The 25,130-nt window shown below is 41.1% G+C and overlaps 1 protein-coding gene across 3 annotated transcripts in view; it reads left to right on the top strand.

The window, feature by feature from the left end:
- LOC121289047 (lysine-specific demethylase 4A-like) overlaps positions 1 to 25,130 on the top strand; it is an 85,658-nt gene that overhangs the window by 31,320 nt on the left and 29,208 nt on the right. For all 3 annotated transcript variants that reach the window (XM_041207980.1, XM_041207981.1, XM_041207979.1), the window contains exons 7-14: positions 1,031 to 1,134; positions 2,530 to 2,667; positions 3,906 to 4,183; positions 5,301 to 5,509; positions 12,334 to 12,647; positions 20,355 to 20,478; positions 21,291 to 21,469; positions 23,702 to 23,918. In XM_041207980.1, coding sequence (XP_041063914.1) covers positions 1,031 to 1,134; positions 2,530 to 2,667; positions 3,906 to 4,183; positions 5,301 to 5,509; positions 12,334 to 12,647; positions 20,355 to 20,478; positions 21,291 to 21,469; positions 23,702 to 23,918 — 1,563 coding nt within the window. The remainder of the gene's footprint in view (positions 1 to 1,030; positions 1,135 to 2,529; positions 2,668 to 3,905; positions 4,184 to 5,300; positions 5,510 to 12,333; positions 12,648 to 20,354; positions 20,479 to 21,290; positions 21,470 to 23,701; positions 23,919 to 25,130) is intronic.

Here is a 25,130-nt window from a genome sequence, read left to right as displayed (position 1 = left end):
CTGGAGATCAGTTTCAGGTTATGACTTCACACTCCCTGAATCACATTTTTGTCACCTAACACCGTTGTGGGGACATTACCCCCACAAGGACAGGAACAACTCTTGAAGAAAACCTAGCAACATCACCTCCACGTCATGTTAAGTAGGATATGTAATAAATGCAACATTTGTCAATATCTCCCATACCATGAACAAGTAGTTTTTTTAAAAAAGAAAACTCATCAAATCTACTGCTTCATTATTTGAAAACAATCCATGTGACAGTATCTCAACTGAACCCACAGATGCTGTATCATTCACCAAGTAACATGCCACCAAAGAATAGAAATCAAAAATGAGTTAACCTTTAGTTCATTTTTTTTCCCTCAGCAACTTCAAATATCCAACATTTTACAATATCAAATTATATACTACATAATAACATATTCACACTTGTATATGAAATTTGTTTTGTGTGCTATTATAAGCATCAATATTTGGAGATCTGAGCCTCTCAAAGATCTAAGGCTGTGCATTTTCCTTCATGCTGGAGCTTGGATTCCTTTCATAGCCTCTCTTTTTCATCTGTGTATTGGACTTTAACTGCCTGAACAAATGTATTAAGCAGTTTTCTGTTTTAAATGTGGCCAGGTGCAATGGTACAATATCTGATAAATAGTAGTGTTTAAATGCAATTATTTCCTTGCATAAATAGAGAACAATTATCATAAGAGCATTCTTTCTTGCATGACAATTTTCCCTCTCACTGTCTATAGGAGTAATATAGTTTAAAATTAGTGAAAAGCAATTTTGAAACTGTTGTCAGAAAATGTTTATTTAAAGGATTTTAATTGTTAGAATGATTTAGCAGATGAACTATTAGAATTGAGTGATGGGGAGTTCAAGGTGCAATTGGATGTTAGACTGAGAAAAATTGGAGTGATAATTCAATGAGATAAATAGCCTTTCCATGCCCTTGATTTTTGTCTTGTTTTGTAAATGGCTTGTGAGATGAATAGTCTCAGTCTTACTGATTTTTTTTTAAAAATAGGCTTTTTCCCAGGAAGCGCTCAAAGCTGTGAAGCTTTTCTGCGGCATAAAATGACCTTAATATCCCCTTCTATTCTCAAGAAATATGGAATCCCATTTGATAGGGTAAGTACATGATGCTGTTGGAATGTTGTACAATTCTAGTCTAAATAATTCTTGGGTGGTAGATTTATTTTCATTGATATGGCAGGGGAGGGGTCTCGTCTGTGCAACTGTTGCACTCTATTTCATGGCAGACTTCATTTCAACCAATTTGCTGTTGGAGCTTGTTGATCAAAATCAACTAGTTAAGTAAGCTTAGAACCAGTACTGAATATGATAGTCAAAACCTATTATGCAATAAATCTGCATTTTTATTGATTTCTTAAGGCATTCAACATTGAATGTATAGAACGGATGTAGCTGCATCAGGTGCAGCAAAAGCTTCAAAGTAAATCATGTGATTCTGTACAACTGAGTTGCAAGGCTGTCATCTGGCTGTCAAAACAGTCAAGGTTTGATAACATTATGAAAGATTTTTCCTAGATATGTTCCAGTTGTTGGATTGTGAAAGTTGATTATAAAATAACTTTTTGTTCCAGAAATCTTCATCTGAAAACTATTTTCTCAGCCAACATCAATGTCTGTATTATTTGAATAAGGAGATAATTGTTCTGAAATAATTTGGTGGTCTGTATTTGAACAAGAGGTTAATAATAGGGAAGAAGTGTTTATTATATAAACTCAGTGCTCTGTTATCTAGATACTATTTTAAAATATTTTTCTTCTAATCTCCATATGGAATTATTAAGACAGTTTTCTCCTTTTAATTCTTTAGAGCAGTTTTTTTGCTTGAAGTGTTTATTGGTTACTTATGTTTTATGTGCCTGTGTCATTAATAGAGCAGTGAAGTGTTAGTGGATTTCTGTCTGGAAGTAAAATATATCAGAATACTTGGTCTCTCTGCCTATATTGACTTCAGCTACAGTTGCCCTTTATTGGCCTGAGGATGGTAGCTGCAAAATTAACCCAACATTTTGGCAGTAGCTAATTTATGCTGCTGAGATGTTATTGCCTGTTTCAAGCTAGGAAAGAACTTGTGTAAGGTACTGCTTTTCTTTATGTTTTGAGAGCAAGAGTGTCTGTTTTATCAGGCCAATTTGCAAAACACATCAGCCAGACTACTCAAGTGACCATTCAATTTAGCAGTATTTCTAAGATGCCTTTGATCAACAGTGCTAATTTTTTCTATAGTCTGCTTATACTGGTTACTGTATTACCAGAAATTAGGTGCACTTCTTTTCAACATTAAGACATTAAAATTATACTTCAATAATAGAGAGAAGAGTGGATTAAGATTTTCCTCAGCAGTTAATCCTCAGGTTTATCTGTCCCTATCTAGTTGATTACTTAATATTTTAATTTCATTTTTGCTGGAATTTGTCTTCATGTTTGCATCAGTAAAGCATTCATTCTAAGGAGACCTTCACCTTTTGACCATTCCTTTTCATTAATTCCTAGGTAACTCAGGAGGCAGGAGAGTTTATGATCACATTCCCCTATGGTTATCATGCTGGCTTTAACCATGGCTTTAACTGTGCTGAATCAACAAACTTTGCCACACTTCGATGGATAGAGTATGGAAAGCATGCTGTTCTGGTATGTATTGCTCTTTTGATAGTATTTTATCATTGATCTCTGGAGGTGACACGAGTTTTATAATGCTCATTGCCTTGGGTTAACTATTGGCACAAATTAATATTTCATATGATTGACTGGTTTAGAATTACTATTAATATGCATAGTCTTCTACATTTAAAATCTGTAGCAGTTTGAAAATAGTCGCTTATCAGTTGGGTAAAACATTTTTCATAGAGGAGCAGTGTCTCACTTACAATGTGAATTGGAAGAGAAATCTCTCGCAATTTAATTTCACCATAACAGATTTCCAGCATCATTATTCATGGATAGCTTGTAATTTGAAGCACAGTTGCTATGTTTAGCTGCTAACTTGGCCTGTTTTTTAAGGCTGTAACTATCAAAATCTTGATAATGCAACCAAATATAAACTGCTAAGGTCAGAGTAGTTAGTTGTAACTGCTTGTAAATTTTCAAGGCTTCAGGTTCAATTATTAGCTTTTCTTAAAAAAAACACTATTTTGTATATGTAACAACGTCTGACCTTTGTGAAAAACATGTGCACATAAGTTTAAAAAAAATCCTTTGCCAAGGTATAACAGGAGGTAATGTTCTAAACCAATCTAAAAAGTGTACTGTTTATGGTCAAGATAACGAAGTATCGAAGAAAATAAGAGCAAGGGGGCAGGGGGATTGATTACAGTATCCGGACTATAGATTCAGATGGAGCGGTATTGATCAGAAGTTGATTTTGTACGGCGGAACAAGTTGATTGAAAATTGTTTTTTCACTTAGTAGTGCTGTTGCTGCATTTAATTTCCAAAAGTGACCTTACAATATAAAACTCTTGAAAGTTAGTGATGTACCCACTTCTTGGGAGGAAATTTGATTAAAGTAGACACATTTTTCAGAGAAAGGAAGGATTTCAAGTATCATCAGCTAATTTGGATCTGTATTTTTGAACTCAGATTTCTAAATGATTGAAGTACTGCCTATTGATTTGTGGACAGTTCAGAGATTTTCATGTTGCATTTGACCAGAAAAAAACAGTATTGTCAGTTTTGGTATAGAACTAACCACAGTGGAACCTCCCATTTATTTATCTATCTGTCTATTCGTCAGAAGTTGCATTTTTCCATTGTATTGTACTTGCCTTCGTTCCTATTTCCTGTGTATTGCTGCATCATGAATAGAAGACCAATATTTATGGACTTGCCAATTTTCACTGCATTATGGTAATTATAACTTTTTCTATCCAGTGCTCATGCCGGAAAGATATGGTAAAAATTTCGATGGATGTTTTTGTGCGCAAGTTTCAGCCTGAACGTTACAAGTTGTGGAAAGTAGGAAAAGATACCATTTTCATTGATCACACACGAGCCACTCCAGAAGCAGTTGAATTTCTTGGTGAAGAATTAAACTCTGTAACTGCAAAGAGTTTGAAGGACCAGGATGCTGATGCAGCTGAAATGGAATTAGATGACAAAGTTGAGAAAGAAGTATCCACTCAGCAGGAAGACAGCGATGAAAGAAGAAGGTAGAATTATTTCCAGTGCTTGCACCTCTTAAATGCTAACCTGGTTAAATCCAGTATTATGTAGAGAAATGCCACTTTGTTAATGACTGTTCCAATGTATTTTCATTATGTTCGTTCATGAAGTGAAAAATGTTAGATAAGACTTTCTTGGCATAGATGCAAGGGGTGTCTTTTCAAGTAACAGTAGCTGATAGTTTGTGACTTTGCCTGTGGCGCTTGAGTTCAAATCTCTATTCTCATCTTTTCGCATGATGGAATTGATTTTTTAATTGTGAAGCTCTAATGCAGTAGGATAGCTCCATAATTTTTGTTTTCATATTGTAATTTCAGGAATTATTTTTCTAACAATTTATTCCTACATCATTAACAGTGTAAGGAAGTAGCTTAATTGACTAATCAAAGACTTTGGCAAGCAGTTCTTGTTATCTACAGTTTGACTGCTCTGTTCAGCACTGTCTTTAATACTCTTTCTTAGCAAGGTGTTTTTTAACTTTTAGTAATCGACATGTTAACATAGTACCTTGAGAACAACCTTCTAACAATTGGATATTCTATAGTAATGCATGACTAAATTATCTACAATTCCACTTACAAGTGCATTAGCTCATAAATTATCTTATGAGCATTAATAGAAATTCACTGATTCAATTTTTTTAAAAACATTATTAAGTGTACCTATTGTTTCAACAAGTCAATACTTATTTTCCTGATTTTAGTGAACTATCATGGGGAAAATCTCCATTCCATTGGGTGTATTCGTGCAGATGAGGAGATTTTAGATTTGGCTTATAAATTTATAAATTATAAAATCAGAATTTTTGGCTTTTAGGCTCCCTGGTTGATGAAGTTACTGATCTGTACAGCACTGAACCATACAGACCAGAAAGCCTCTAGTGTAATGCTGTACAGTGGAAGGGCCTGTTAACACACAAGGATAGGCCACCATACTCCAGAAATTGAAACCAGCTGTGGAAAGTAGAGGAGAAAATTGGTGGAATGCAACAAAAAATTATCTTTATTGTTTAGTGAGGAATGGATTTTTGTGTTTGTAGACAACAGACATTTCGATTGTGCTTTTACTACAATTTGCTAATGATCGTTGTTTTTCATTATCCAGCCCAATAAAGCATCGAATAGGAACAAAGAGACACAAGGTTTGTCTCGAGCTGCCGCAGGAAGTGAGTGACCATACTGACGTCTTGAAAGAAAATGAAGAGAGTAATCCTGTTCCACTAAATGAGCCTGAAGATTCCAAAGGGGAACTGAAAGAGGATGAGAAGGGATGCGGTCAAGTGGGAATTGACAGTGCTGATCTGATTGTTCCAGGTAGGATTTGGTAAATACTATTCCAGTTACTGTAATCGACAATCATAATTTTTTTCTTGTTTGCTCTCCTGAATGCTGTGCCTTGTACTGTGGTATAGTTGCAGCCTGGTTGATATCTTGCTAAAGTGCGAACTGAGCAAGTTACCTGCAGTTGTTTCGTAGGAGAAATGGGGCTGAATTTTATGGGCCACCCGCAGCTGGGAAAGTAGGTAGGTGGAGCCATAAATAAAGGCACCATGCTATTGGCAGCTGGCCCAGCCTCACTGCGATTTTATGAACAGTAAGGGTAGCATCTGGTGGATTGCCTGCCTGTGGCCCAATTGAGTCCCTTAAGTGGGCAGTTAAGGGCCTCATCCCACCACCGCTCTGACTTAACAGGTGGCATGAGATGTTAATGTTGCAATCCTGTCACACTGAAGTGCATGCATGAAGTTGACTGTAGCTGGTACTAATTGGGGAAAGATTAGGGCATTTTCCCCAATAGGAATTAGAAGTCTATGCATGTGTTCTCCTGTGTTAAGGAAAGAGTGGTTCCAGGGTCTTCCTTTACTCAGTGAATGAGCAACGAATTATAACAGAAGGCTGGTGCTCAACCTGCAGCCTGGTAGGTTTAAACCAGTTGACTGCTGGCTAGTTAAGGGGGTTGGTGGGGGGTGCTTTTATCAGGAATCTGGTCTCAATCTGAGGCCCCTTCTCACATTCACTCTCTTCCCTTGCCCTGTCCAACATGCTCCCACCACCACCCTTCGCTGGGGCCTGAATGTCCAAATCCGTCGTTGAAGACCACCTCCTTGGCTTCCTTGCAGCACCAGCAGTGGCCACTGCTCCTGCTGGCACTGCTGAGGTGCAGAAGGCCAGCAGCTCTGAAGCAGGACGTCCTCCTCAAGATGGATGAAGAACTGTCTTGTACAAATGAAAGTCCTTCGCCTGAAAAATGAAAGCGGGATGAGCTGGCCAGACACTTCAAATTGACCTTGTTCTTGCATAGACACTTTGCAGGTGTTATTATTGAATAGTGGGCAGAAGCAGAATGCCTTGTTGAGTACCTTTCTCCCCCCCCGGCCTAGGGGGATGCTGAGGTCAACTGCTGGTGACCTATCGCTCCACGCACCATTTTACCAATTGAAATTAGAAAATTCTGCAAACTAGTACCCCACAGAGTTTGTGTGTGCAGGAGAGAGGGTCCAGACAGCCACAAAAGAACAGGCAGGTAATGCAGGAGTCCCCTGAGTGCATCCCATTTTCCAATCAGTACTCCGTTCTGAATACTGATGAGTGAGGGTGCATCTGGGGAATACAGCCAGAGCCAAGCCTACGGCACCACAGGTGGCTAGGGTGCACAGTGGGATATAAGGAAGTCTGGAAGACCAATAATGATAGGTGATTCAATAGGAGAACAGATAGGCATTTCTGTGGCTACAGACGTGAATCCAGGATGGTGTTGCTTCCCTGGTGGCAGGATCAAGGACGTTGCTGAGCAGCTGCAGAGCACGTTGAGGGGGGAAGGTGGTCCATGTCAGTGCCAATGATATAGGTGGAAAGGGGGATGTGGTCCAGCAGTCAGAATTTAGAGAGCTAGGTAAAGAATTAGCAAGCAGGATCTCAGAAGTAGCGATCTGTGGATTACTCCCAGTGCCACATGCAAGGGAGTACGGAAATAGCAAGGCAAGACACATGAATATGTGGCTGAAAAGATGGTGCAGGAGGAAGGGCTTTAGATTCTTGGGACATTGGGAACTGCTCTGGAGAGGTGGGACCTACAGGCCGGACGAGTGGCACCAGAACAGAGCCACAACTGATTTCCTTGCGGGGCGTTTTGCTAGTGCTGTTTGGGGAGGTTTTAAACTAACTCAGCAAGGGTGCAGGGACCGGGAGAAAATATCAGCAAAACCAAGGTGCACAGAATATTGGAAAAGATAGCCCTAGAGTAGGGAATAGTGGTTTAAGAAAGCAGCTCAACGTCACCTTCTCAAGGGCAATTAGGGATGCGAAATAAATGTTTGCCTAACCAGCAATGCACATCCCTTGAATGAATTAAGTTAATAGGTGGGGTCAGACTAAAAAGGGAAAGCAATAGAGTCTAAATCAGGGTTACTGTGCATTTATGTGAATGCACAGTGTGTGGTAAAGAAGAATGATGAATTACAGGTGCAGATTCCCATGTGGAAATGTGATGTGGCTTTTACAGAGACCTGGATCAAAGAGGGGCAGGACCGGATGTTAAATATTCCTGGATGCAAGGTGCTTGGGAAAGATAGGAAAGGAAGAAAAGGAGGAGCTGTTGTGCTATTGATTTAAGGAGAGCATTGCAGTGCTGGAGAAAGAAGATGACCCAGCGGGGTCAAGGACAGAATCTATTTGGCTAGAGACCAGGAACATTTGCTTGGTGTAGTCTACAGGTCACTAACTAGTGGGAAGGATGTGGAGGAACAAAGTTGCAAGGAAATTACATAGGTGCGAAATTATAGTTATAATGTGGGACTTTAATTACCCAATATAGACTGGAATATTTGTTTGAAGGACAGATTGGGGGCAAAAGTTCCTAGGATGTGTTCAGGGAACTTTCTTGTTTCCAGTCCAGCAAGGAATGAGGCACTGCTAGACCTGGTTCTTGGAAATGAGGTGGGACAAGTAGAATTAAGCATTGGTAGGAGAACATTTAGGGGACAGCAATCGTTGTATCCTCCTCCGGAGGTCCCCAGCATCACAGATGACAGTCCAGTCAATTTTGATTCACTCCACGTGCTATCAAGGAACGGCTGAAGGCACTGGACACTGCAAAGGCTATGGGCCCTGTCGATATTCCAGCAATGAAGACTTGTGCTCCAGAACTTGCCATGCCCCTAACCAAGCTGTTCCAGTACAGCTATAACACTAGCATCTACCTGGCAGTGTGGAAAATTGCTCAGATATGTCCTGTACACAAAAAGCAGGGCAAATCCAACCCAGCCAATTACAGCCACATCAGTCTACTCTCGATCATCAGTAAGATGATGGAAGGGGTCATCAACAATGCTATTAAGCAGCAGTTGCTTAGCAAATTTTCCATATTCACCCCAGTTCTCAATTGTTGTTTCTACCTAACACCTGTCATAAGCGCACATTTTCTTCTTTTATCTTAATTTCTATCTTCTTTGTCATCCAGGAGCTCTGGATTTGTTTGCCCGACTTTTCACTTTCAACAGAATATACCTCAATTGTGCTCGAATTCTCTCGAAAGAAGCCCACTGGTCAGCAGCCAACATTTGGCTCCAATTAATTTGGCCCAGATCCTTTCTCAACGCCATTTGAAGTTGGCTTTCCTCCAGTTAATTTTAACAGACGCTCAGTTTGGATTCCGCCAGGGTCACTCAGCTCCTAACCTCATTATAGCCTCCGTTCAAACATGGATAAAAGTGTGAACTCCAGAGGTGAGGCAAGTGACTGGCCTTGACATCGAGGCAGCATTTGACTGAGTGTGGCATCAAGTAGCCCTAGCAAAACTGGAGTCAATGGAAATCAGGGGGAAAACTCTCCGCTGTTGGAATCATTTAAGGCGAGGTGGTGGCATAGTGGTATTGTCACTGCTCTAGTATTCCAGAGACCCAGGGTAATGCTCGGGGGACCCTGGTTCGAATTCTACCACGGCAGATGGTGAAATTTGAATTCTGGAATTAAAAGTCTGATAACCACAAAACCACTGCTGATTGTCACAAAAACCCATCTGATTCACTAATACCTTTTAGGGAAGGAAATCTGCCGTCCTTATCTGGTCTGGCCTACATGTGACTCCAGACCCACAGCAGTGTGATTGACACTTGAATGCCCTCTGAACAAGGGCAATTAGGGATGGGCAGTAAATGCTGGCCTAGCCAGCGGCACCTATATCCTGTAAATGTATAAGAAAAGGAGTGGGTATGGAAAAGTACACAAAACAGTCCAGAGTGAGAAAAATTAACTGGAGTAAAGCCAACTTCAATGGGATGAGAAAGGATCTGGGCCAAATAAATTGGAGCCAAAGGTTGGCTGCTGACCAGTGGGCTTCTTTCGAGTGAATTCGAGCACAATTAAGATATATTCCGTTTAAAGTGAAAGGTCGGGCAAACAAATCCAGAGCTCCTGGATGACAAAAGATAGAAATTAAAGTAAAGAAGGAAATGTGTGCTTAAGACAGGTGTTAGGTAGGAACAACAATTGAGAACTGGGCTGAATATGGGAGATTCAGAACAGAGGTGAAGAAGCAAATAAGAGAAACAAAGAGTGAGTATCAAAATAGTCTGGCAACTAACATAAAAGGGAATCCCAAAGTCTTGAATCGGCATATAAATGGTAAAAGGGTGGTAAAAGAAGGAGTAGAGATGATGAGGGACCAAAAGGAGAGCTTGCACATGGAGGGTATAGCTGAGATAATAAATGAATACTTTGCATCTGTCTTTACTAAGGAAGAAAATGCTACCTGGTAAAAGGGAAGGTAATTCGGACACTAGAAGGGTTTAAAATTGAAGAGATATTGGATAGGTTATCTGTACTTAAAGTTGATAAGGCACGAGAACCAGATGAGATGCACCCAAGGATCCTGTGAGAAGTGAATGTGGAAATTGTGGAGGCACTGGCTATAATTTTTCAATCTTCCTTAGACTCGGCACAGGTGACAGAGGACTGGAAAATTGCAAACATTGTACCCTAGTTCAAAAAAAGGTGTAAGGATAAGCCCAGCAACTACAGGCCAGTCAGTTTAAATTTGGTGATGGGGAATCTTTTAGAAACAATTTGCGACCAAGTTGATAGTCACATGGACTATTAGGTTAATTAAGGAAAACCAACATTTAGTTTCTTAAGGGAAAATCATGTCTAACTAACTTGCTGGAATATTTTGAAGAGGTAACAAAGGGTTGATAAGGGAAATGCTGTTGATGTGGTGTACGTGGACCTTCAAAAGATGCTTGATACAGTACCACATAAGACTTGTGAGCAAAGTTATAGCACATGGAATAAAAGGGACAGTGCAACACGGATATGAAATTGGCAGAGTGACAGGAAACCAAGTAATGGTTAATGGATGTTTTTCAGCTGGAGGTAAGCTTGTAGTGGAGTTCCCATACTGACCCCTACTTTTCCTGAAATATATTAATGACCCAGATCTTGGTGTACAGGGAACAATTTCAAAGTTTGCAGATGATACAAAACTCATAAGCATTGTGACCTGCGAGGAAGATAGAGTAGAACTTCAGAAGGGCATAACAAGTTGGTGGAATGGGCAGACAGTTGGCAGATGAAGTTCAATGCAGAGAAATTGAAGTGATTAATTTAGTAGAAAGAACGTGGGGCGACACTATTAAAATAAGGGATACAACTACAAAGGGGGTGTAGGAGCAGAGGGATCTGGATGTATATGTGCATATGTCATTGAAAGTGGCAGGACAGGTTGAGAGAGTGGTTAATAAAACATTCAGTTTCCTGGGTTTTATTAATGGGGGCATAAATTACAAGAACAAGGAGGTTATGTTGAACTTGTATAAGTCACTAATTCGGCCTCAGCTGGAGTATTGCATCCAGTTCTGGGCACCACACTTTAGGAAGGATATGAAGGCATTGGAGTGAATACAGAAAAGATTCATGAGAGTGGTTCCTGGGATGAGGATCTTCAGTTATGAAGAAAGATTGTAAAAGTTAAGAGTTTTCCTTAGAGAAAAGAAGGCTGAGAGGAGATTTGATAGAGATATTCAAAATCATGAGGGGTCTGGACAGAGTAGAAAGGGAGAAACTGTTCCCATTCGTGAAAGGATCAAGAATGATAGGGCACAGATTTGAATTAGTGAAAGAAGCAATAGTGATATGAGGAGAAAATTTTTCAGCAAGTGGTTAGGTTCTGGAATGTCCTGCCCGAGAGTGTGATGGAGGCAGAATCAGTTGAAGCATTCAGAAGGGATTTGGACTGGTATCTGAAAAGGAAGAATGTGCACAGTTATGGGGGAAAAGGCGAGAGAATGGAACCAGGTGAGTTGCTCAGAGTCAGTGCAAACACGATGGGCCACATGGCTGCCTCCTGTGCCAGACAAATTCTGTGATATCTCTATGGTCTCAATAATAAGAACTGAAGGCCTGTTGCTGTTTTTATGGTGATGGGTATATGTGACGTCTGAGTGTCATGCTTTGGAGAGGCAGGACACTTCAATTAACGTGTTGAAACTGAACTCCTGCAGTGCAGTTGGAAACCAAAGTTAACTTTTATAATTGCTAATGGATTTCCCAGGGATTGGGAAACCCAGCAGTGAAAGGGAGGCATTCCTTGTAGGCAGGAGACCTCCCCACAGCTGCTTGAGGAGGCTTTTGGCTCCATACCCTTCTACAAGTTTTGATTGCACCAAGCCCCAACGATTCTTCCTATTTCCAGCCAATTATGACCATCGTTCCATTTTCTCTTCCCATAGCCAATTAATGAACCCCTGGCTGTGGCCTCCTGCATCTGGTTTTCTTGCCCTGTCAGTTTGGCCAATTGCTAACAGGAAATGGAAGAAAATGCAGTTGGACCTCTTCATCCTCCGCCTTTCTGGCCTCCTTGGCATCTTGCAATAAATGTTGAAGTTTTTGATTCATCCCATGGCCTGGCACAGACAAAGTCGCATATTATAAGCCCTTTCATATGATTTTTGAAACAACAATCTAACACAATTGAAGGGTTTTGTGAAATTCTGTTGATGTATTTGTATTGAAGGTTTGCTTTTGGAGTTGAACATAAGTACACAGATTCTACATTGTGCATATATTCGTTATAAGCTACAACAAATTGTTTAGTGAAATCGCAATTTTTTTTTCCATTTATAATCCACTTTTTCCTTTTGCAGAACCTGCTGCAGCACAAGTTGAGCCACACATTGAAAATGGTCCACTTGAAGAAAAGCTTACGTTGAAGCGAACCATGTCCAGTGCAGTGGACACAGCTGTTACTGTGTTAAACTTCTCTCTAGCCGCTCCTTCCCAAAATACTCCCATTCCATTTGTGAAATCATTTGAATCCAGCTCATCTGATTCAGAGACTACAAGTACTCAAAGTTCAAGCCAAGAGAGTGCTGCAGAGGACTCTGATAATAGCCCAGATTGGAATGAAACAGTCAAAACAAATATTGGAACTAGTCTCAATGAACAGGACCTTGCGGAGGTATTTATACATCAAGTAATTACATATTGCTTTGACCTGCTTCCCTTTTTTTCTGTCTTGAGCAGTCGCTCGATCTACCCTATAAAGCAATGTACATCAGTTAGATTGATGCACTATAATGAGTGTGGTTGGGAAAATAGTCACAAAATCACTTCAATTGAAGAGGGTAAGGTAACTCAGTTTAATCATCTTGTGAACTGTTGATCTACTGATTGAAGGAGTCTTCTGAAAATCAAGTTTAAATTATTGATCACTGTGTGCCTTTGGTGAATACTTGTTCCAACTGACACTTGTATTATTCACAGTGTTTTCATTAGAAGATGTATTGATGATGATGTTTTTGCAGGTTGTATACTCCTGTACGCAAGAGTATACCTGGAAACATTTTAAATTTTTACAGAAGGCCATTCAACTGATTATTACTGGAGACACTGTCAAAAAGCTACCTACCAAGCCCTTTGACAAGGTTATCATCGTCCGTTTTACCCTTGATTTGAGGATGGCGTTTACTCAGGGTTGCAGGTTTCTGCCATGAGTAGTCTTGTGACTGAACAGGCTGATTCCTGATCTGAAGAACTTTGGGCACATGGGGCAGGACATTCCATGAGATAGTGGGATCTGGAGTGCTGCATTTGCTTCCTTTTCTTTCCTTCTGTGCTGCCACTCTGCCTCATCAAGGCATTTAGATTCAAAGCATGATGCAGTTTGATAGACAAGTAGGCATCATTTTGAACGACTGGTAGCAAGCTCCTCCTAGTCATTGAAACATGGCAGCATTGACATCAAAGAGAGCTTCAGAGTGTCTTTGAAGTGTTTTCTTTGCCCTCCAGTGGAACGCAGACTGAGAGTTGAGAAAACAGGTCCTGGCGGGGGAAATGCTTTTCGACCTTCTGGACACGGTGTCCAATCCATCAAAGTTGATTGTGTCGGAGTTTTGCCTAAATGCTTGTGGAACTGGCTTCTGGCAGGTTTTCCCGTTGAATCTGAAGGATACAGCAGAGGCATTACTGATGGAATTTCTCTAGCACTGTTACGTGTCACTGATCTACAATCCAGGTCTTACTGCAGTGCAGGAGTGTAATAACGACACTAAGACTTTTGTTGACTTGCAGAGGTTTTAGTTGTCAAATGCTCACTGCCGTACAGCTGATCTAGTACTGTATTGAATTTCCTCATCAGTGGTGGCACTGTGAGCGAGGGGGCTACCAGGCATATGGGAAGTGCTCAACATATTCCAGAGTGTCTCCTTCAACATGTATGGGAGGTGGAATATTTGGCTGACCAGGTGTGGGTTGATAAAGGTTTAGTTTTGGCAGTATACAAGGACAGACCAAGTCTCTTGTATGCAGAATTGAAGAGATTGAGAATGGCTGGCTTGCAAATCTGGTGGTGAGTGGGCAATGACACTGCAGTCATTTAAATCATGTATATCTATGGTGGTTAGTTTTGGCATGGGCACGACTGAGGTTAGTTTTCCATCTAGGTGGTATGTAATACTCTCACCACCAGAGGGCAGGCAATCTTTGTGGTGAATAGCCATTGATAGGTAGATTGTAAATAGTATGGGGGCAATCGCACAGCCTTGCTTGAAACCAGCCCAGATTTTGAAGGCACCTGTTTCAAGTCTTCCACTAAAGACAGTTGCAGTCATATCATCATGAAGCAGTCACAGGATTGTGATGAAATTTCTTCATCCAAATCTTTGGAGCACAATCCACAGAACCCACTATTTACTGAGTCAAGTGCTTTCATCAGGTCACTGAATGCAGTGAAGAATGTGGTGTTCTCCACATTTTTCTTGGATTTCTCTGGCAACAAAGGCCATGTCAGACATTCCTCTGGAAGGTCTAAAGCCACACTGTCTCTGGGAGGATTTCTTCAGTCAGCACTGGACTGCTGCTTTGATCTACAGTAAAGTGCTTAAGTTGATTTTTGGTGACTGAGGGACTTTGGTGAGGAGGGAATGAGGTGATCCTTTGAGTGCCATGAGTACGGCTGGGTAAGTATTTACTCCTTTTATTGCTTGTAGTTTTTAAGATCTTATTTTGTGGTTCATCGTTTGTAAGGGCTATATTCTATAACAACGAGGAGCAGGGAAGAAGGGCCCTAGGGTAATTAATATTATTTGATTATTAATTATCTTCAAAAAGGTTTAATTTAATTTAAAGGAGTAAGTCATGGCAGGAGAGCTCAAAGCCGTGGTGGGCTCCTCCTGCTCTGTAGGAAGCCAGGAACATTTCCAGTACCCGGGGCCAGCATGTGTGCGGGAAGTGCCTCCAGCTGCAGCTCCTGGAAGCCCAGGTTTCAGAGCTCGAGTGGCGGCTGGGGACATTGTGGAGCATCCGCACGGTGGAGAGTATTGTGGATAGCATGTGTAGGGAGGTAGTCACACCGCAGGCTGAGTCCACAGACAGGAAGGGGATGGGTGACCACCAGGCAAAGCAAGAGGACTAGGCAGGCAGTGCAGGAATCTCCTGTGGCTATACCCCTGCAAAACAGATATACCGCTTTGGATATTGTTGATGGGAATGGCCTCTCTGGGGAAAGCAGCAACAGCCAAATTCGTTGCACCATTGTTGGCTCTGCTGCACAGGGGAGGAGTAAAAAGTGTGGGAATGCAACAGTTATAGAGGATTCAATTGTAAGGGGAATAGATGGGCGTTTCTGTGGCCGCAAATGAGGCTCCAGGGTGGCGTATTGCCTCCCTGTTGCTAGGGTCAAGGATGTCTCAGAGCGGTTACAGGACATTCTGAAGGAGGAGGGTGAACAGCCAGTGGTCGTGGTACACATTGCTACAAATGACATAGGTAAAGAAAGGGATGAGGTCCTAAAAGCAGAATATAAGGAGTTAAGAAGTAAGTTGAAAAGTAGGACCTCAAAGGTAGTGATCTCCGGATTACTACCAATGCCACGTGCTAGTCAGTAGAAATAGGATATTTCAGATGAATACGTGGCTGAAGAGATGGTGTGAGGGGGAGGGTTTCAGATTCCTAGGACATTGGAGTTCTGGGGAAGTGGGCGGGTTACACATGGGCAGGGCTATGACTGATGTCCTCGGGGGAATATTTGCTAGAGTGGTTGGGGAGGGTTTAAACTAAGATGGAAGGGCGATGGGAATCTATGCAAGAAATCAGAGGATGGGGAATCCAGGACAAACACAAAAGACAGGGGAATAAGAAAAGTGATGGGCAGAGAAATCAAGGGCAAGAATCAAACAGGGCCTCAGTGAAAAATAGTGGGAACGGGACAAGTAATGTTAAAAAGTGCTTTGTGCCTTAACGCGAGGAGCATACGCAATAAAGTGGATGAACTAAGCATACAAATAGATGTAAACAGGTAAGATATAGACTGGATTATGGAGACATGGCTGCAGGATGACCAGGGATGGGAACTGAACATCCAGGGGTATTCAGTATTTAGGAAGGACAGACATTGCTGGTTAAAGAGGAAATTAATGCAATAGTGAGGAAAGGTATTAGCTCCGACAATGTGGAATCTGTATGGGTAGAGCTGAGAAACACTAAGGGGAAAAACACGTTAGTGGGGGTTGTATTTAGACCCCCAAACTGTAATGGTGATTTTGGGAATGGCATTAAACAGGAAATTAGAAGCACATGCAATAAAGGAACATCTGTAATTATGGGTGACTTTAATCTGCATATAGATTGGGTAAATCAAATTAGTAACAATACCGTAGATGAGGAATTCCTGGAGTGTATATGAGGTGGCTTTCTGGACCAATACGTTGAAGAATCACCTAGAGAACAGGCCATCCTCAACTGGGTATTGTGTAATAAGAAAGGAATAATTGGCAATCTAATTGTGCGAGGCCCCTTCGGGATGAGCGACCATAATATGATAGAATTCTTCATCAAGATGGAGAGTGACGCAGTTGATTCTGAGACTAAGTCCTGAATCTTATTAAAGGAAACTACGATGGTATGAGACACGAGTTGGTTATGATGGATTGGGAAAAGTTACTTGAAGGGATGACGGCAATGGCAATGGTGCTGGGACCTCAGCTATTCATAATATATATTAATGATTTAGATGAGGGAACTAAATGTAATATCTCCAAATTTGCAGATGACACAAAGCTGGGTGGGAGGGTGGACTGTGAGGAGGATGCAGAGATGCTTCAGTGTGATTTGGACAAGCTGTATGAGTGGGCAAATGCGTGGCAGATGCAGTATAATGTGGATAAATCTGAGGTTATCCACTTTGGTAGCAAAAACAGGAAGGCAGATTATTACCTGAATGGCTATAAATTGAGAGAGGGGAATGTGCAACGAGACCTGGGTGTCCTTGTACACCAGTCACTGAAGGTAAGCATGCAGGTACAGCAGGTGGTAAAAGAAGGCAAATGGTATGTTGGCCCTCATAGTGAGAGGATTTGAGTACAGGAACAGGGATGTCTTGCTGGAATTATACAGGCCTTGGTGAGACCACACCTGGAATATTGTGTGCGGTTTTGGTCTCTTTATCTGAGGAAGGTTGCTCTTGCTGTAGAGGGAGTGCAGCAAAGGTTTACCAGACTGATTCCTGGGATGGCAGGACTGACATATGAAGAGAGATTGAGTCGTTTAAGATTATATTCGCTGGAGTTCAGAAGAATGAGGGGGGATCTCGTAGAAGCTTATAACATTCTAAGAGGACTAGACAGGGTAGATACAGGAAGGATATTCCCGATGGTGGCGGAGTCCAAAACCAGGGGTCACAGTCTGAAGATACAGGGTATACAATTTAGAACTGAGATGAGGAGAGATTTCTTCACCCAGAGACTGGTGAGCCTGTGGAATTCGCTACCACAAAGTGGTTGAGGCCAAAACATTGTATGTTTTCAAGAAGGAGTTAGATATACCTCTTGGGGCGAAAGAGATCAAAGGACATGGGGAGAAAGCGGGAGCAGGCTATTGAGTTGGATGATCAGCCGTGATCATAATGATTGGCGGAGCAGGCTAGAAGGGCCGAATGGCTTAGTCCCGCTCCTATTTTCTATGTTTCTATGTTTCAGCTACCAGAAATGGGCAATTCAGGAGAGTACATGTCAAGGATTTTCCCTACTATGGACCTCAATAGTTTCCACAGCATGATTTATTTCCCTCCTTGAAGATAGTTACAATTTTGGTATTCCTGAAGTCGGGGGTAGGGGGAAGGGAGGAATTCTTTTCCCTCCCAAGTCTATAGTATGAATAAAAGACCTTTGATAAGGTACCATGTAGTCAACTTGTGACTAAGGTCAGGACATGTGTAGCTGGGACCAGTTGCAGAATGGATAGCAAGCCAATTACAACACAGTAAGTGGAGAGTAGACGTTAAAGTTAGCTGCGCTGGCTGGCAAAAAGTGAAAATAGTGTTCCACTCAATGCTGCGACCACTATTGTTTACAATTTACATAAACAATTTGGAATCAGAGGTATAATTCCAAAATTTGCATTCACACCAAATTAGTGGGATGTAGTTAGAGGTTGAGTGCAACAAAATATAGGAAGACATTGCAAAACTTGCAGAGGGTGTGATTGAAATGAACTTGAAAATGGATAGATGTAAGGTAATACATTTTGGTAGGAAGAATAAAAAGGCTGCATTCTCCTTAGAAAATAAGTATCGTAATGAGTAGACGACCAGAAGTACCTGGGGGTACAGATAAATAGCAAAATGTAGTGGCATAGGTTAGTAAAGCCACTTAAAGATAAAGGGTCATTTATATTATAGAATTTAAAAGCAGAGAAGTTATGCTAAATATAGGGCAGAATCTTCGGGTCAGTGAGCAGAGGTAGGCTCTGCTCGCTGGCATGTAAAATGATATGCGGTGACATCGGGCGTGCGTCCCGACGTCACCGTGCTTCATTCTGTTCCTCAGTACGGCAGGCGCGCAGCAGAGTTGGCTGCACCACCGACGAGCTGTCAAAGGCCTATTAAGGCCATTTAAAAATTAATTAAATAATTAATTGAGCTGTCCGTCCAACCTTAAGGTTGGCAGGCAGGCGAAAAGCCCAGGCGGCCTTCGCATTTATCATGAAACCTCATCCACGGGCGGGATGAGGTTTCACGAAGGGTTTATAAATTAAATTTTTTTCAATTAAAGTTCATTGACATGTTCCAGCTCATGTGAGGAAACATGTCATAAAAATTTCATTTTTCTTTATTAAAATTCTTTAAAAATCAGACTAAATTCCCTGAGGCAGCTCCGTGTCTCAGGGAGATGTGTGCGAAATTGTGCGGGCCCTGACTCTCCCTCCTCCCCCCAACTGCGCAGGGAAAGTTCAGCGCTTCCGGGTGCGCATCATGCTGGGCGGGCCTTAATTGGCCTGCCCACGCAAAATGGCGGAACCCAGCTGATCGCAGGAGGTGATTGGCTGTGTGCTCACCCACTTCCGCCCAACCCCCTCCCCCCGATGGGGAGAAAATTCTCCCCGTAAAGAGGCTTGGTGAGGCCACACTCGAATGTAGACACGATGGGCTAAATGGCCTCTTTCTGTGCCGCAATTTTTCAATGGCTCTGACACTTCTGGTCTCTAATATTAAAAGGATGTCGAGGTACTGGAGAAGGTGCAAAAAAACTCGAAGGATGGTACCAAAACTGGTATATTGATCAGAAAAGATTGAACAGGCTTTGGGTGTTTTCTGCAGAAAAGAAAAGGTTATGGGGTGATCTGATTGAGGACTTTAGGTTTATGAAAATGTTTGACAGTGTTACTGCTTGCAGGAGAGACTGAACTAGTGTCTATAAATGTTAGATGGTCGCAAATAAACTCAGGAGAAATTTCTTTATCCAGAGAGTGGTTAGGATGTGGAACTCTTATCATAAGGGATATTTGAGGTGATTAGCACAGATGCATTTAGAGGAAAGCTAGATAAACATATAGAAGAGAAAGAAATAGGCTATCTTGAGAAAGGTGAACGAGTGAAAACTCTTGTGGGATGCATCCGTCCAGCCCACGAGCGTGACCCCCCAGCTTCCGGTCACTGATCAATTTATCCTCTGCTCCACTCCCACTCTGACTTAATGTCCTGAGCCTCCTTCGCTGTTCCAGTGAAGCTCAAAGAACAGCACAATCTGATCTCAGTATTGAGTTCAACAATTTCAAATCATAACCTCTACCTCCAAAGGTTTTTTTTCTTGTTTTTGCATGGTTGATGATTCTGCTTTTCCCATTTACACATTTAGACATCTTTTTGTTTCTTCACATGTCCCATTATCATTTCCTTTTGCCTTACGCCATCGTTCCTTTTGTCAATTAATCTCTTATGCCTTGCACTCTATCACTGACATTCCTTGTGCTTCACCCCACCTTCCCTTTTCCTGCCTCTACTTGCTTAAAACTTGTTGCACCACCAACTTTTTCCAGTTCTGAAGAAAAGACTTATCAAGTTTCATGTCAATGATCTAACTCCTCTGTTTTTCTCTCTCTCCACATTTCTAGCATTTTCAGTTTTTATAACAAATTTTAACCTGTTTGCCTCCAACCTCGTGTCTGTGTCTTTGGGAGCATATTTTGCATTTGATATGTTACACTTGATCAATGGGGATCATCGATAACTTTTCATACCTTCAATCTTAACATATAAATAATGCTAGCATTATTACTAACACAAGACTTGCAAAAAGGACTGTTGTCAACCACTACAAGTTTCCCTAATGCTAAAATGCAACTCCTGTCCCTCAAAGGAGCATTACAGACCTATTGTTTTATTCTACCACAGATGGCTGAGCAATACATGAAAGAAATGAAATCCAAGAAGAAGGCCAAGAGTCGGCGTCAGCCTCTTAGTAAACCACCACGGCACCACCCGCTTTCTGTGGTAAAGGACTGCGTTAGCGATGAAGGTGTGTAACCAATGTTAGAGCTTAACCTGCAGCCATATTCAAGAGGCTTTACTGTTGAAGGCCTTGTTGGGAACTGAATTCTACTACTTTAGACTAGTTCATATCTGGGGTCAAGTATGCAGCAAAATTTTTTAATCTCATGCCAATATGTGTAAGCAACAAATGTGTTCTCTTGTAGTTTCTTCTCCAATGTTGCCTCCCTTTAATATTTCTATGGCACTAAATCTATGTTGTGGGTAAAATATGTGCAATAGAAAAACAAACTTGTAAAAGCATACCTTGTTTTTGCCAACTTTGTGTGCAAATGAAACCTTTCTCTCCATGTCTTTGGCTCTTGGTTAAAGATTTAGCTCATTTCATGTTGCTAGTGTATGCAATATGATGAGAAAATATGATCTATGATGAGGGAAAGTCCTGAGGCTTAAAGGAGGCAATGGGAATATCAAGTTTATTTGCGATAAGACAGTTTCAATGAACTGGTCTGTCAGCATGCTGTGCAATGTGTAGGGTTGTGAAGAGAGTTCAATAGCATTTGGGAGAGAGCAGGGTCCTGCTATGACACATGGTAGAAGGGAGCTGAGTACTATTATGGTACATGCAGAACTAATTGGGGAATGATTCTGAGGCAAAAAAGAAAATAGGACTGCAAGAAGTAGCAAGTAAACACTGAAGGCATGAGGGCAAGACAATCGTAAGTCAGAAGTCACTAGAAAGTGCAAATGACCATTCTATCTACTTTCATTTGATAATGTTCAATGGACCTTAACTGTACTGGACTTGATTCTTCTTTAAAACTGCTATTTTTGTAACAGAAATGCCAGACTTATTGTCGGTAGAAGATGACCCAATGGAATCAGAACCATGGGCAAAGCCTCTTGCTCATCTGTGGCAAAACCGGCCCCAGAACTTTCTTGCCGAACGAGAATACAACTGCACAATGGCACAGCTGATGCCTTACTGCTCAATTTGTGCACTCTTCCAGTCATACCAGGTTGGGATATTTTTTATTTTACTTTCCAGCGTTTGAACTTGGACTAAAGCTTTCCTTTATAAATTACCCTGCTAATGATTAATCCGGATACTGGTAGATCTTAAAATTATACTGCTTAGAAAAGTCAAAACAGTTTTTCAAATTGAAGAAATTTTGTAGAATGACCAATGATTTGTGAAAAATGAAACATTTTTATTCTAACTTAATTTATGAAGATATTTTATTGCATTTGCTGGTGGTCATTGCAATCCAATTTGTAAATATTTTGCAAAACAATCCCTGAATTAAAATGCAGTCAGTCTTCAATTGCCACTGGTTGAAATTCCAATTACAGTAATGTTACATATTGCATAATTGTGGGATATAATGAATACAGGGCACTCTGAAATGAAGGTTTTTGGAAGGCATTTCTTGTAGTATCCTCCATACATGATCAATTTGTTTCGTAGTTTTTATGATTTGGCAGTTACGTGTGCAACTTTTATCCCAAATGCGGATGTGTACTGGGGAAGGGTATAAAGTGTGCTCCAGACCACCTGTTAATTTATGCTTAAATGGTGGAGAAGTTCCCTTTTATACTTAGTTCTTTATCATTTGCAGATCAGAGTTCAATTTTCATAGTTTTTAGTCCGTTTTTTAAGTTTCTACTTTTTTTGTCTTAAACTGTGGTAGAACTGAATAGTACCAACTGGCACTTCCCTACTGGGTTCAAACATCATATGAAGGATATGTTGTGCCATTGAAGGTGCCATCTTTTTGGGTTAGACTGCAAATATATTTTTTTGTTCATGGGATGTGGGCTTCGCTGGCTAGGCCAGCATTTATTGCCCATCCCTAATTGTCCTGTCCAGAGGGCATTTAAAAGTCAACCACATTGCTGTGGGCCTGGAGTCACATGTAGGCCAGGAAAGAGCAGATTTCCTTCCCTAAAGGACATCAGTGAACCAGATGAGTTTTTACGACAATCGGCAATGGTTTTGTGGTCATTATCAGACTTTTTATTTTTATTGAATTAAAATTTTGTCATCTGTTGTGGTGGGTTTCAAACCTGGGTCCCCAGAGATTTACCCTGGGCCTTCTGAAATACTAGTCCAGTGACAATACCACTATGCCACCTCCGTGATATCTGCTCCTTCAGGTGAATTTAAAGGAACCCATAGCACTTTTCAGTGAAGAGCAGGGATTTTGCCCATTATCCTGGTCAACAATTATCCCTCAAACACCTCCATCAGAAACAGATTATTAATTGTTCAGGCATTAGAAAGATTGAGAAATCTTCATCTGTCCTTTCCCTTCCATGTAGAGAAGAGTATTCTTTGGATGCTGCAAGTTGATTTGAGTGGACCCTCAAATACAGATTTTATCTACTTTTATTTTTTTCATGACCATTCCATCATTCTGCAACTGTGTAGTTATTTTACATTCTGAACTCTCACCCTGTTTTGAATGACATTGTGTGATTTTTCTTTTTCTGGAAGTGGATCAAAGAGATCTGGTATTCTCCTGGTGGGGTGGATCACATGGACAATGTTATCAGCATTAAAACATTTTGGAAGGGCCCTTGTATTTGCTCTTATTGTGGCATATTTCCATTTTAAGGAGCCTCTCATGGAGGATACCAAGTGGTGAGACCTTGAATTGTGTTTTGCAAGACAGGCACTCTGCTTGGGTTTCTTTAAATTTTTGCTGTGCTCATGCACAGCAAGTGTCTTTCTAAAATGTTTGTGAATTGAGGTCAGCGACTGAGGTACATGCATTTGTTTTGATCATTTATAGCACAGTGGAATAATAAAACCAAATCTCTCAAGTTCATGCAATAATTTCTTATCAATTCCTGTATCTGCTCTGAAACAATTGTTAATGAAATAGACTATTCCACCCTGCGGTTACAATTAGATGGACATATATATAGCCTTTCCAGAAGCTGCTGAAAAATTCTATAACTGCTTAATGTTTATTCGCTCTACCATTATTTGTAAAAGGCAATGTTGTCAACAGCTATATAACGAGACATATAACCTGAGCTTCTGTGAACTCATCGTTTTCTTAATAGGGCATTCCTGGTTCCAAGAACATAGTGGCTTAACTGAAAATTAAAACCTTGCATTGAAAGGTACTGAGTGGTGGCTATATCCTTGTCTACCATGGAGTCTGCTTAATATAAATGGTCTGAAGTAATTAATAATATGTTTCTCTTCCCTTACTGACACCTTCCCACTCTTATTTTGACAGGTAGATTGTCAGGAGAGTCAGGGTACCAGAAACAAAAGCCAACCTTTGGATGCAGGCAAACCCAGAAACCAAATAAAAAGCAAGCCATTGGTTCCAGAAATGTGCTTCACATCTGGAAGTGACCATGTAGACCTAACGCTCCCCACTTCTTATGTTGACGAAGATGGAACAAGCATCCTTGTAACATGTGCAAAGTGCTGTGTATGTGTTCATGCAAGTAAGTGTTATGGGCTTCTGTGGTAGAGAAAGGAGGGAGCTTAGAAGGAGGAGTAGAAGAGCAGGCGAGTTCTCCCAGGTGTACCAGTCAATATTTATACCTCAACCAAATGTCAGTAAATATCACTAAAATGTCAGATTATCTCATTGCTGTTTGTGAGACCTTGCTATATGTAAATTGGCTGCGGTGCCTCCTACATTATAGATGATGAAGCATTTTCGCAAGTATAGTACTGTTAAGTGTTTGGAGCATCCTCAGGAAATGTAAATTGCTATAAAATTGCAAATTCTTCCTTCATTTTCTGATGGCTAGTTATTCTGTGTACTGAATTTGGAAGTCCTAAGTATTCAAATTCTTAATCGTCACAGTTGACCAAAGCTTAGGTTCCCCATAAATTGAAGCTGCTGGAACATGCATTTAAGGGCATTGGTTCTTTGCTCTCTGGATCCCAATGTATGATTAACCCACATTCTTGGATTCCATTGCAGGCAATATGCCAACTTTCTGTTGGCTGCTTATTTCAGTGATTTCAGCAGTCAGCCAACAACAGCTAAACATGCTGTTGATTGACTGGATGCATTGGCAGTGGACCACTTAAATTTGGTCTGCACCTCTCAAAGGGGTGATTATATTGTGGCTGGAGGAGCAGCTACCAGTCCAACAGGAAATGACTAACTTGGGAAGAATGGCGCCCAATGGGCGAGAAAGGATTCAAGGTTTTCAGCGCTGCACTGGAGGTCTTGGGGGAGGATTTGGAAAGGAAGAACATTGTTGTGTATCTGCAGTGACCTAGGAGGCCCTCCAGATATATGCTCAGAAGGCATTGGGAGCAGTTAACTGTGGAGATCCATGCTAGGAGACAAGCCCTGAGGACCTGGGTGCTGTGCTGCAAGTAGCTTAGACCTCAAGGTTGTATTTTCAAATGCTATACCCTTCCTGCCATGCCACTACTCTTAAATCATGCCCATCACTCGCCTGTCAGCAATCTTTCTCAAAATGGATTTGCAGATGCTTCACCACACTATCTCACAATTATTTATTTATTTTTTTTATTAATTCATGGGATGTTGGCTTTGCTGGCTGAGCCAGCATTTAATGCCCATCCCTAGTTGCCCTTGATAATGTGGTGGTGAGCTGTCGTCTTAAACTGCTGCAGTTCATGTGGTGTAGGTACACCCACAGTGCTGTTAGGAAGGGAGTTCCAGGGTTTTG

The sequence above is a fragment of the Carcharodon carcharias genome, chromosome 16, assembly GCF_017639515.1.
Source record: "Carcharodon carcharias isolate sCarCar2 chromosome 16, sCarCar2.pri, whole genome shotgun sequence".
Lineage (NCBI taxonomy): Eukaryota > Metazoa > Chordata > Chondrichthyes > Lamniformes > Lamnidae > Carcharodon > Carcharodon carcharias.
This window is presented reverse-complemented; position numbering and strand designations above follow the sequence as displayed.